Source organism: Mastacembelus armatus, chromosome 20 (assembly GCF_900324485.2).
Source record: "Mastacembelus armatus chromosome 20, fMasArm1.2, whole genome shotgun sequence".
NCBI classification, from domain to species: domain Eukaryota; kingdom Metazoa; phylum Chordata; class Actinopteri; order Synbranchiformes; family Mastacembelidae; genus Mastacembelus; species Mastacembelus armatus.
This window is the reverse complement of record NC_046652.1, coordinates 2,428,645-2,443,175: the sequence shown is the minus strand read 5'-3', so window position 1 is coordinate 2,443,175 and position 14,531 is coordinate 2,428,645. Positions and strand designations below refer to the sequence as shown.

General features: G+C 39.2%; 1 protein-coding gene across 1 annotated transcript; it reads right to left on the bottom strand.

Moving 5' to 3' along the window:
* Positions 1-65: 65 nt before the first annotated feature.
* On the bottom strand, positions 66-13,665 carry vopp1b (VOPP1 WW domain binding protein b). Its single transcript, XM_026292406.1, has 5 exons — positions 13,450-13,665; positions 4,065-4,123; positions 3,214-3,291; positions 1,664-1,797; positions 66-701 (listed from the first exon to the last, which is right to left on the bottom strand). Exons 1-5 carry the CDS (start codon positions 13,498-13,500, stop codon positions 496-498), a joined length of 528 nt encoding a protein of 175 aa, XP_026148191.1. The 5' UTR covers positions 13,501-13,665; the 3' UTR covers positions 66-495.
* Between the last annotated feature and the right edge of the window lie 866 nt (positions 13,666-14,531).

Here is a 14,531-nt window from a genome sequence, read left to right as displayed (position 1 = left end):
ATAGAAAATAAACCACTATCTGGAAATTGTTATTAAGAAACATTTGTATGCCAATGTCTTTTTATAAGTGTATTTTAATAAAAAAAAAAAAGTTATATCCAGAATTTTAACACATTATGAGTCTGACAGACTATTTTGGTTAAATTTTGCACAGTTACAGGTGTTGCATTGGGAAAGTGGTGGAAAGTGGTGGAGAGAGGTGAGTGAATCCCAAACCTAAATGAGTCCATCCTCACCTGTGCTCAGTTAAGTAAGGCTGTCAAGGTCACTGAACACAAGGACGCACGTAAAACATAAGTAAGTGATGCAGATCAGATGAAGCAGTGTATGTGTGAATGCATTTACGCTCTCCTGGTTTTTTCTCCTAGACAGGAGAAGGTGTGTTTTGTAAGTCTTAGATCCTAAAAGAGTCAAGTTGGCATGCTTTCCTTTGCTTCTAACGGCCTCCTCTCTTCTTGCTTCAGTCAACTCCATCTCCAAAGTTCCTTTTGGATGTTACTTCTTGTCGCTATTTTGGAATATTTGTTCATAGGGTGGTGGTGGGTGGTTGCAGTAGGATGGAGGTGGAGGATAGGAGCCCATCATCATATGGGTGGGGCCAGGCTGTGGTGGGTATGCTGGGTGTGTCAGGGTAACCCCTGGTTCACTGCTTGTCATTCCGTTGACCCCAAAGCCCTGCATACTTCCTGGCTGCTGGGAAACTGAAAAGACATTTAACAGTTACTGGACAGTGATCTTTGTCTAATACATCACATCCCGTATGTGAATTAATGTTGCTGATCATGACTACACAACTTAAATCCCATGCAAGAATGGAGTATGTATAAGTAACATCCAGTAACATCCATCCATTATCTATACCCACTTATTCCTAATTAGGGTCACGGCGTAATACGATGAGTAACCACAAATTTCTTTTCTTTTCTTTTCTTTCTATAGTTACAATTTTCTTTTCCTGTGCATTGAAAGGAGCCAGTTTAGGCAATTCAAAGATGTGATTAGGATCTTTGAGCTCTCCACTGAAGGTTTTCAAGATGCCTCCAACTGGTATGAGGCTCTGTGGTAGACCCAGAATACGAAAGAGATTATATGTCTCATCTAGCCTGGAAGTGCCTTGCAGTCTCCAGGAGGAACAGAAAATACTGCTGGACATGCAATGTCTGGACTACTTTACTGAACTCGGTGGCACTGCAACTTGACACCCAATAAGTGGCTAATAATAGATGGATGAATGAATGGATAGGAATTAAAAATGTCCATTAAAAATAAGTGGATTGAAATGCATTTCGTGAAACCTTGTATTGATCAGCTGCAATGATTTTCCATTTTTGACCCCATAAGATTGATTTGGAACAGATGAGAAAAAAAAAACTTAAGTCTAAAACTAGAACTGTATCTGAATAAAGATTTTATGTGTATGAGCTGTAAACGTTTCACATCTTTTGATTCTGCTTGTTCTAAAAAATAATTTCTTTATACATACTGAGGATGTTGTTAATCAATCAATCAGTAGTATACATGGCCTCTACCTAATATAGTCCTGTCATTACAGATCTTCTCTGATATCTTACATATCAACTCTCACAGCTTTGTTAACATTTAACTAAGTTTTAGGCCATTTTAGTGTCAAACATCCAATTTTGTGTATTTGTTTGAATCTTACCTGGTGTGGTGACAGGATGTCTGGTGAAGGAGACGTTGAACACTGGCTCGTCTCTCAGAGGAGATGGATACATCCTTCTGCGGATGAAGAAACCAGCACCACAGCAAAACAACACTCCCATCATCAGCAGCACCCTGAGAGACAAACAAAGGACCTTTAACCAACCAACGACAGACACCTGTTGTGTAAGAAGAGTAGTGACAGTGGGACAATGCAAAATCTTATGGTGTAACCGAGGTCCTGAGGACAAAATCCAACAGCATCTCCTGCAAGTAGAAGTTCTATTTCATAAAGGCTTTACCCCCTGAGGCTATCCCCCCTTCCATTCTCCAAAGGTGCAAAGACAGCCCTGGAGCTGTAATGCAGGACAAAGATGAGAGTGATTTTCTAATTACAAGACTTTCTCTTACTAGCATGCTCCAGAGAGGAGACCATGCTATAGAGGATGGACCTGGTGTCAGATCTGTCCACAGAGGGCTTCATGATAAAGTGATAAGCTGTTGCTATTCTCTCGTCTGATTTGGGATGGAGATGAATTCCATCATATAATAGTGCAACTCTCCAAGGAGAGAGTGGAGTATGCTACCATTTCTCATGTGTCAGGAAGAGATGGCAGTATGATAGCCTTTTCTATCATGCAGGTTCTGGGCATGATTTCTGAGGGTTACTTGGTGGTTCCATTCAGCATCCTCCACATGAGAGCTACAAATATGGTTAATTCACCTGCATCAGAAACTGCTTACACATCAGCAGGCTCAGATTTGGTCCCCTCAGACTGAGGGAGCAAACTGTAATGACTTGATGGTGGGCCAAGGTCTGTGGGCTTTGCTTCTGAGAGGGAGCAACTAGAGAGCATGGGTCTATCTCAAGTGGTTGTGCACACACCATTCAGGGCAGACACTGCTGAATGAATTACCTGTGTCCCTCATGTCAAGTCATGTCAATGCACTGCAAATGACCCATACTTTACTTAGTGCTGCACAGCCACAAGGGATAAACCCAACGGCAACAGCCTTAGGGGGCCAACACTCTTAGAAACTGGGGCTAAAGGGCATAACCAGTAAAATCAATTTGGAATATTTTTCTGAAAAATAAAACTGTTACATACATTATGCATTGATCACAGCCTGGTGTTAGCAATATTAAATAGATATACTGTATTTTTCAGACTATAGATCGTGCCTTTTTTAGTACTCTGGCTTGTCCTGCGACTTAAATAGCCATCCCAGGCCACTTTGTAAATGCAAGAGCCCAAGCTGCACTTGATGCGAGGATCCTGAGAGTCTGTCAATTTATCCTGCTGCTTTATTATCACCCGCAGGCCACCAGGAAATGTTCCAGTGCTCCCAAAAAAGAAATCATCTCAGTACCATGAAAAATACGTCATCTAAATATGCTATCTCAGCATCATGAAATATAAATATAAATATATATATATATCTCAGTACCATGAAAAACATCACCAAGCTTCAGAAGAAATTTTTCTTGTCTGACAACGCCTATTACAGGGCACAATAATCTCTCCAGCCAGAGGACACACTATGACTCACCAGAAGTACCATAGTCTCTGGATGGACAGGGCTCGCACACAGCAGCGAGTCCCACAGCAATCCTCATAGGAACGACATCTGGAATGGAAAAAAAGAGTTATATAGGTCAGTAATAGCACAAATATAATTAGTCTCAAACTAGGTTATTGTGTGCAAATGTAAAAATCCCAAATGCTGAAAGTGTGAATCTGTGACTAACTGCTAGTCCTGAAAAGATATTTGCAATGTTTGAAGGGACAATAGCAAAGTAGGAACATTCTTCTGTAAGAGAAAATGACCCAACAGTTCACTTATAAATAAATATGCCAATGTTATCGCGGGCGCTCTCGGACACTGACTAATGACTTTGCTGTCCCAGGTGAGGTGTCTCATGGGAGAGCTCTGCTTTACAGAGAAGGATGCTTTACAGTTGATTCCTAGTGCAAACAATAGGGATCTCCTAACATAGTCATCCAAAGACCAGAGCAAACTCTAAATGTTTGATGTCCATAGCCTGAAACAAACAGCAAAACACAAGTACTTCAAAAGAAGAAAATGTATAGAAAACTAAGAAAAATGGAGAGAAAGCTCAACTGGAAAGCAAGAGGTATTGCAACAGGCTGCCACGCTCACAGTACCAGAAGTACCAAAGTTCAATAAAGGACAATGGCTCAAAGTCAAAGATTGATGTCTTAACAACAAACTTTAAGCAAAGTCTTACATTTTTTTAGGAAGTCTGATTTAAGGTGTGGTGTAGTGTAGTTTATACACTGAGCTGCACAGCCAAATGGTGTGGATGTTTTATTGTTCATGTATAGACATTCAAGATTTAAGGGTGCAGAGGTTCAGGTTAATTGGTTCAAAGTACTTACATGAAGTAGATGGGATAGCCACCTTCGAAATACCAGCAGTACTTTTTGGCTTCTACATACTGTAAAAAAAAAAAAAAAAAAAGACGAAAAGACTAAGTTAATTATCAAGAAATACTATACACACACACAAATCACACTTTTAGGCCACACGAGTCAACCAAACAGCAGAAAAACAACATCACAGATATTAGTATGGGACAAACAAATCTTCTACTGGGACAATCATACATTAACACATCAGCCACTTCTTGTAAATATGGTGATGTCTGACCACACAGGGGTCATATGAGACTGAGTAACTCTGCCAGAGTAATGAACCAGAAGATCACAGAGCTCCCAGGGCTTAATAATTTACACATCTTGCCAGTTCTGGGCCTCAGAGCGATTGCAGCTACTATATATTGTGTCAGGAAATAAACACTGCACAGTAGATTTTCTCATCCGCAAGACAGTTTTGTGATGGTCCAACCGTCTCTAATATGTGTCATGAGGTTAGGGCAAAATCCAGAGAATATAAGCTGATATCAACTATCTAGTGGGCTACTGCGTAACCTATTATGCCCTTCTAAGTATGTAGCTTCATAAATAATTAATAATTACATTAAATCCCTGATGTATTTCATTATTCCTAGAGTTTGATCCCTTTTCCTCAATCTATATCACTATACCCCCATAGTTTCTGGCTGCATATGAAATCCAAATCCAATCCAACTGAAATCCATTACATACATATACACACATAAATTGTATGTGGAACAGTAAATTCAAATAAATCCCCCTGAATCCTTTAAATTCAGAATGCACCTTCTTCACTGTCTGTGAAATAATCTCTGAAGATACAGTGTGGTATATAGATTTTGTCATTCTGTACCAAAAGGAAAAAAAAAACAGTACAGAATAGGCAGTTTTTTAGTAGAAAGGGAGAAAGATGAGGAGGATGATATAGAGAAGGAGTCTGATATATTTAGGGAGTGGAAAGCATGCTAAATGAAGTGTGCTACACTGCAGGGGCATGCGTTACCACAAGGCAGAATAGACAGTATCAGAGTCTCAGATTGTTCATCACTGTTGTTAAGAGGGAAATTCGTCGAGACTAAAGATGCTTGAATTAATGCCACATTTAAATCACTGGAGTTGTTTTATAAGTGATTTAGGGTCAAGTTTCAACTCCTCTCATCCCCACTAAAAGCATCACAGAAACTGGACTTTAATTGATGTCAGTGATGTGAGAAAATGTACAGTAATTTGTCTCTGAGGCGCAGGGTAGCCATGACTGAAACACATAACCACTTATGCCTCTGAAGAGGCACAGCTTTCACCTGCGTTCTTCCTGACGTGAAAATATACAAGATGCAGTGACGAAAGATATTTTTCTTCTTCTTCTACCAATTATGGACTCCATTCCTAAACTGACCTAAATTGAGATGAGAAAAATATCTTTCAGGATTAGCTCGGTAATATGATTTACCAGCTTTTGTGCTTGGATGAAAAGAGTCTGTTCCTGTAATCAGCAGCAATTATATTATCTAATTTACTCACAGCTGCATCCTATAAGAACAGATGGTGCATCGTGACACATTTAAATCCTGTTTGATGATATTCATATCTATAGTCACAGACTGAGGACTAGTTTATTTATCTTATTTGAAAAGAATCTTTCTAAATGATTACATATATTTCATAATTCAGATAGCTTCACAATAAATTATTCACAGTTAATTCTGCCAGATCAGCTGTGTATTTAGGTTTTTTAGGTTTTTTTTTTTAAGTTGGTGTGGCATTTAAAATAACATTAACTTGTTCTCATGATTCATGGTCTGGACTGATTTTGGGGAAATCGCAGTGTACCTCTAATATATCTTATGGTTGTTAAGATATTTTACTAAAAACCCCAAAAAGGAACCTCACTATATTATTGTAGAGGTAAAGGCCAGGGATTATCAAAGCTCATTACACACATGATCTTTGCATGTGTGTACCCAATGAAAAATCAGCCAGTTCAGAGCTGGTTCAACTTCTAAGAATGTGCAAACGTCGCAGCCAAACAAACTCCACGGTGTTAAAACAGCAGCACAACACTTTTGTGGGAATAGTTATAAATATCACACCATTTCTCCAGCATGACAGCTGCCATGTGACACACACACTGACTGAGCAGTGAGCACAGGGTGTAGGTGAACAGCTTACACTGAGGTTAGTAACTACACTGCTACAGGTCAGGAGGTTAATCTCCTTCCCCTAGTCAAAAGAGACTCCACCTCACATGTCCATGAAGAAAACAAAAGACAAGTAACATAGTAAACTCATTCAGCAAACCAGATAACAAAAGAAGAAACCTAATCACAACAAAATTGTTTAATGGCAACGTACCCTGTTTTTACAGATATCGTCAGTCTATTTTCTGCAGTTCTTACTTCTTGACCAGCAGAGAGTTGGTGCCAAGTTAGCACCAGTTTCTCTGCCCCCAAGCCAGTTCTTAGGCTGTCAAAACACAAAGAACTGGTTCAAAATTAGGCACTGGCTCCGACGCAGCCCCAGAACTGCCTTTGTGGAAAAGAGGTAATAACAATTTCAAGCTGGTGGTCAAGCATCTCATTTTCCTCCAACAGAACATTTTTAAAATGATAAAATCAAAATTTCTGGCTCCATCATTGCTGATAAATCTTCCTGTTACCGTTCTCCAACTGCAACTGTGAAGGTTGCTAGATGACAAGAGCAGAACTTTGCAACTTAATAGAAGAGACAGGAACGGTCGATGACGAAAATAGGAAATCCTCTATAGCCTAGGGCATTTCATTTTGATTGAGCCCATAGCTGAAGATATATGGATGGATATATGTACTTCAGATACAGCTTCTGTAAACAGCCCAGGCTCTAATGTGATCCACACTCTCAGGCTTCTAATTACTTTTGTCCTCTCATCTCACAATATCAAGGCTAACATTAGCCTTTGCATGAACTTTAAATTTTTACCATGTATTGAAAACCTCATTACCCCAGCCATGTGCATAAAGAGTTGTTGCAGTAGAGATCATTTAAGTGAAGAAATGAATGACTTAAAAAAAAAAAAAACAGCAAAACACTTTCACGCTCTTCTCTAATCAAAACAGTCTAAACAGAGATAGCATAGCTTTTGACCCCACTATTTCTAAAAGCCTAACAACTTTTTAAAAAGCAGTATTTATTATCTTCTGGGTTTTAGCTCCCAACAACAGAACTCCTGATATAACCAGTACTACAACACAATTCAGCAATATAATTCAAATGTCCATACAAAGGTAACTTTCTGCTTTGATGGCTCACATCACAAAGACAAGTTTCAAGTCCCTGCAATGCTTTCAAATGTAGTAGTGCTTCACAGGGTAATAAAACATTAAAACAAAAGATGCAACAAAAATAGCAATTGCAAAGAGAAAAAGAAAAAAAGGCACACACACTTAAAATAGTACAGAAGAAGCAACGATATGGAAACAACAAGGATCATACTACAAAATAACTCACTAAGCTTATGATAGAAAGTCATGGGTTTTAATGTTTAGGTGCATATAATGTAGTGTAAACTGTAATCTGCAGAATTTTTAATCCAAGCACGTGTGAACCTGTATTTTCCTTACTTATCTGGCCAGCACATTTAACATGGTTTTATTAAACTTTTTAATAGGGAACTGCAATAATTTGGCTTATTCAAAACAAATGCATGCATGTCTTTTTATATCAAACAGGGCCAGAACAACAGTAATTTAAAAACACACCAAATGATGCTGCTATGTGACTGGAAAGGCACTTCAGAGGAAAACTCAACCTTTAGGTTTCACTGAAATAGTGTTTTGGGTTATATCGATAAATATTGATTTCAACTGATACGAAAAAAAAAAAAAAATTATCGTGATAAGATTTTTTTTTCCAAAACATCCAGCCCTACTGGCTGTAGTTCACCATGACTGCAAGAACACAAAATTTACTTTTACTTTTTTTTTTTACTTCAGCTCTCAGCTTCATCTACAGCAGTAACTGAGCAGTTGTTTTTTTATTTTTACACTTGCTTTCAAATGAAGGGAAATATTTGTGACTCCATATTGCATTGTTTAACAAAACACCCTAAGAGTGGTCTCTGTATCGGTCATGGAAAATAAAGTTATTTTAAATACAACTACCTCACATACAAGACATGGACAAAAAATAAAAAATAAAATCTGGCACAAGTTGTCATACAGTATTAAATGAATGCTATTTAAAAGCTGGCTTCTGATTATGTTGTTGCATATCACCCACTGCAGAGGATGCTAGTGTGTCATCCCACACTCTTCAACCCACTGGTCAACCATTGGAAGTGCAAAATTCCTCAAAACCAAAATGGCTAAGAGAAAGTCAGAAAGACTGAGGAACTTCAGAGTAGGAGTGATTTTGCTTTGCACTGAATAGTATTACTATATAAACAATACTATTTCACAGTTTTCAAAAACATATATATATATATATATATTTTGTAGATTTTTTTTTTCTTTAATTAAAAAATTAAACACATGCAGTCTACCTAAGTGGGCATGTGAAGAACTCCTTAAAAAAAGCATGCTAAAAAAGTTCTGTTTTTGTTTTTCAAGCCCAACAAGTAATAAAAACACAGAGGAAAGTAATCCTGGCTGTAGCATTCATAATTCATGCATTAAAAGTTTAAAGAAATAATAATCAACTTACTGCTGAACAATTTCTTATTTTTAATTATGTCTACAATAGCATCCAAACAAACTGTAGGAGATGAGAGTTATAGTGAATGACCATTGATCATTAAGAGGTAGACAGCACCCAAATAAATAAATAAATAAACCACTGGTTTTCATGGATGATTTGCTGGTATTCAAGTCTCAATGAAAAAAAAAAAAAAAAAAAAAACAACGTAAAGAAACAATCCAAACCTATACACCTGTTCTTAATGCCGCTGATATGATGTATTCACAGCACTCAATCAATCTTTATTATTGGTCTTTAAAACCGTATGTCCATAAGATAATAATGCAACAGCGTATAGTGGAGAGAATATGATCCACTGAGCACAAACATGCTACTGAAAGCCTCTGGAAGGAAATGCAGTTACACCCTGAGGATGCCTCTGTGTGTGTGTGTGTGTGTGTGTGTGTGTGTGTGTGTGCGTGCGTGCACGTGTGTGCACGTGTGTGTGTGTGTGTGTGTGTGTGTATACCTCCCTCCATCAGACTGAATAACAGTTGCTGAACTGTAAAAGCTCTAATGTGTAGAGTACATTGTCTTCTAAGTAATGTTTCCACATTTCTATTCAGTGTGCAGCACAGCTGAGGTTAATGTCAAGTGTAACATGAACTGATGAAAGATAGTCTGCAATTCCCTGAAAGAACTCACAGTACATACAAGAGTTGTGTGACTGCTATATAATATAATCTTGAAAAGATTAAGAATATAAGTTTCTTTGATACGCTCCAGCAGATCCCAGTGGCTAAATAGGAATAAGCGGGTATAGAAAATGGATGGATGGACGGTTCTCCGGTATGAAAAATAGTCGTGTACAGTACTGAAATTCTTGTTGCAAAGTCAAATGATTGTTCTGAAGCTCAGAGACAGCTCACTGCACTACACCAACTATGGACAGAGATGCTGTGTGTGGGGGATAGGCTTGTAAAGTCATCGGACGCCCAGTTCCAGCACTGATGGACAACAAGACATGGACGGACCAACGTCAGATATTGATGCCAGAGTAAACATAAACAGCAAAACCCTCTGGGACCATACAGAAAACAGAAGAGGAGGAGGACAGAAAAGTTAAATACAGAGATCATCATGTATGTTCATGATGTTGTAACGTTAACAATGTTAGCTTATTCACTAACACTATTTAGCTTGCTAAGCTACTTTATCACCATCACTGTGATACACATTAGCATTAGCTAACCCAAATGTCTGAAATGACACAAACAGCCAATTAAACACATTAATTAATCACATGTACCTGTGGGAACAGGTACACATATTGTCTTAGGGTTGTGTCACCAGCTTATTCCTAGAGAACTTCATTAAATGAAGGTGGGGCTTGCTACAAGGGAAGGTTCACACTATCCAATCCCTCCAACCAGTAGACCTCTATATAGTGCAAGTGTACATTAACAGTGGGTTTAAAAGCAGAGCTCAGATCACACTCCTCTCCTTCCAGGGATATATATTATTTAACTCTAACCCCACATGGCTCAGCAGTTCTCAGGAGGTTAATCAAATCAATCGGGTGAAAACCAACAAGAGGCTAGCAACCAAAGACTGCAGGTTATCTGGGTCCCTGCCAATGAGGGGGAAAAAGAAGATAGCACTGAATAACATGGCCAGGAAAGCAGTGAGGGTAGGTAGTAAAGAAAAGGAGTGCTGAGCAGAAAGCCAAAGAGAACTGGGTTAGAACCAGTGAGAAGGAATTATGGCCAATAGTTAATGTGAATCTACAGTCACTGCAAAGGTTGACTAGGACAGCTTAGAATAAGTTAGTGAAAATGAGAGATGTCATTCACAAATATGGTGTCGAAAGAGTGTATGAGAATAGAAAAAGAGGTTGTACAGTCTAAGCACAAAGACAGGCCTGAGCAGGAAAAAAAAAATACACCAACCTTCACAACCTTAGAATCACATAGTGAGCATGTTCCTGCTGCCCTTTAGTCCATCCAGGCAACCATAATGATATACTGACACCACCTCATGGTAAAAACATGAAAAACTCCAAGCTAGCTCTTACATCCTAGCAATAACATTGACCAATTGCTCAGCAATTACTACTGCTCCTACTGATAGTAGTGTAAGTGTTGGAATACCTCATCAGCCTTGATGCAAAATGCATTGGTGAGACAGTGACAATAAGGTAAGCTTTGACATTTGTGCACTATTACTGTCAGATAATAAAAATTAAGCTCTACATTGTGCTTGTTCTTTATAAGTTCTGTTTGCCATTTTCTAATTCTTTGATAGTTGAATGTTTTATATTTGTTTAACAATAACAGAGCTGCATTAGCTGTAACACAGTCCTATTAGAAGCTGTAATTAGTACATCACTGTTTGTCTCTCAGGGCTCAATATAAGGGACCTCCTCTCATCCCAGAGCCATATAAATACGATCAGTGAAGATGTAATTGAATTTTGGGACAAGAACTGAAAAAACACACTGCTAACATAAGTTAAATTGAGACTCTTTAGACTATTTAATCTTATCGGTAATGGTCATGTTAGTGTTTTTTGCTTGCTTGCTGTCTCTCTCTCCTGCCTGAGTGCACATATAGCCCGAGAGCAGGAGTGATGCTGTGCTGCTCCGTCCTGTCTGTCTATGGCACTGTCCTCTTTTTTGCTGTGACATTATGTTATTAACTTGTGTTTCTCTGCGTAAGAAAATGGACCTGTGGCGAAAGAGTTGGCAGGCCTGCTTTACTTCCATCTGCTTTATATACAACAAGAAACTGAGCAGGCTGAGAGCAGAGAGGGCAGGTTTCTGTCAGCCAATCACACACTGCACAGTTTTTTCCAAATAGCTTGTTTGATAAGTTCAACATTAACGTAAAATGGGCTGAGATGAAGGATAAGTCTGAGAAATCAGTGGGGTTTTCAATTACATATGCTGCATCTTGCAGACTTGCATCTGCTGCCGTTCAACAGGACAGCAAACTTATCACCACTGGCTCGTATCACTGATGCTTTAGGGAGACATTTAAAAATGTGTGGTGTATGTTCATGCACTAGGGCTTTGTCAGTCATCAGCTCGAGAACAATTTTGAATTACAAATAAGCCTAGATCTCTACAAAACATTCAGATCACTGTTACACGCTGCCAAAATCAGAGGATGAGGGAAATCTTTATGGGCCCTTGCCCAACAGTCCTTTTAAGCTAGTATGTGTCCAAGTGCCACATAAAGTAGATCATCTCTGATTCCAATGAAAAGCTTTGTCATCCACAAAGAAGAGAAGAAAAAGACAAATATATTGCAACTTCAAGGCAAGGATATCAATCTAGACCTGTACAGACATGACATTACAATTTGGCATGAAAAATGAGCCCAATTTGTATTTCCACCAAACATAATATAACAAAAAAATGTTGCTGAAATTAGCCAGGCTTGTTTTTAAAACTACACAAACCATTATTAACTGTTTGGATGCTACGGACGTAAAATAAAGTACACTTTTGGCAGACAAAAGCTCCAAAATGAACCAAAACATCACCAGTTCTTATCCAAACATACAGGCTGATTAGTACTTCTTACCAAAGTAAGCACAGCAGTACTACCTCAGTGGTTAAGGGGTTTGATTCCTTCTAGGCTGCCAGGTCACATTTAAAATGGATGTTCACTAAGTCAGCTGAATGAAATAAAATAATGATGAGAGTTAATAATACATGAGTAGATATGAGTGTCAGTGGTACCGGACTGTGAGGAAGAGTGAGACTGAACACACCGTGCTACTTTCAGAGATCTGTGAAATTAGTGCTAATTGTTTTACTCTGCATCTTCTTTAAATGACCTTTAAATCCCTAACAACATGGAAAATGCTCCCACCTGGAAATTACACTCTCAGAGGTGGAGAGTGCAATATCACATGGTAAACAAAAGAGGCCCCATAATAGCTTCACAAAAACTATAAATCTATATAAATCACACACACACACGCACGCACGCACGCGCGCGCGCACACACACACACACACACACACACACAGTGTAATTAAGTAAAGACTGAATATCAGTGCCTGAGGATCAGGATTCAGGATCTTGCCTGCTGTGTGTCCTACAGGCCCATTAACCTGTGAGTAGTTAGGAGGGTCTGGGCACAAAGACAAAGGATGATAGGATTACAGGTAATTATGGACTCACCAAACAATGTAATGTGCTTCTGTCGTCAAAAAACACCGCAGTAGTCCCCGCTGCTCTTTTCAGCATGTCTATTATCCCACCGGCAGCGCCTGTTTTTTTATTTTTCTCTTTTTGTTCTCATGTTTTATGCAGGGACTCGTGTCGCAATCTCGATGGAAACAGCATCAGCCAATCTAAAAGTTAAGATTTTATGGATGTGAAGTGTTTCTCACTCGGCCACTTACATGCCGAAGTTAAAAAACGATGTCATTTAAATTATAAAGCATCAAATCAGTCCCACAAGGTTCGTGTAATTTTAGCGTTAGGTGGGAGAAGACTGGGTTGTGTTAGTTTTGAACTGTGTTTGGCGACCAGCGCTCTGAAAACAATACCAATCGTATTGAAGCCACATCACATGCAGCCTGATTATTACTGTTCATATTAAAAACACAGAGGGCAACACGACTCGTCCAAGCAGACCCGCCTGTCTATCCAAACTCCAACAATAACGCGCCTCATGACGGATAAATGACAGGTATCGCTCACCTCCACAAATAGCCAGAATGTCAGGGCTAAATCGACCAATGGGTTCCTCATATCTCCGCCGGTATGAAATAGAAACCGAGCTCCGCTTCTGGACTCTCCTTTATCGCTCTGTCGGGTTCATCCTGCTACTGGAGAGACCATGCGATCAGGCTGAGCCGGTCCAACACGGAGTCCTTGGGTGATAGGACGGATGAGGACAAACTGGCTGACAGTCAGTCGGTCCACAGACAGAGATTAATGGCATTGTAGGAAGCAGCATTAGCCTGTGATGTTGGCTTATTCCACGCCCCTCTACCACCCCCTCCCCCATACACACGTTTCTATCGTTGTGAGGACACACACTGACATAAGACGAGATTTATCCCCTTACCCTGACTCTGACTAAATGCCTGACCCCAGTCCTCCTAACCCTAACCTTAGGCTAAGGTCGCCAAGCCATCAGATATATCTGTTTGTTTTTTTTTATATATCTGTTGTTATCTAAAAGCTAATTAACAGTAAACAGAAACGAAAAAATTGCATTTCGGTCACTGATCACTCTCCATCTCTGACTGCTCAGGTACAGCAAGTAGACAATTTCTGCACAAACACCATCAGATGTCTGATTGATCCCAGATTCATAGTGCAGTCCACTGTGCAGGACAAGAAGCCTAAAACTTTTTGCACAGTAGGCCTACTGTATATGTATAATTGTTTTTCAGCATTGGCTGGTCATATAATCTGATCTTCATCTAAGTCACAAATATAGACAAACACAATGTGCTTAACCCTTAGGAATTTGATCACTGAACTCTTAAACAGAGAAGTCAACCAGCTTCAGTGTTTCCTTTTACTCTTAGTCTGGACTTCTTTGAGACCTCATTGAGCGGCGCTGTGCTTATGGAGACTTAGCTGGGCTCCTGCTTCCAGAGAGTTCCTTGGACTTCATGGCTTGGTTTTGGTCCTGACATATGGTATGAATTGCTGATGTCTCATCATGCTTTATGGAAATTGAGAACTGAATGTGAAATATTTTCCTACAGTTGAATGATGCAAAAATTATTTTATTTATACATCATTAACATCTCATCTTGTTGGGGTGT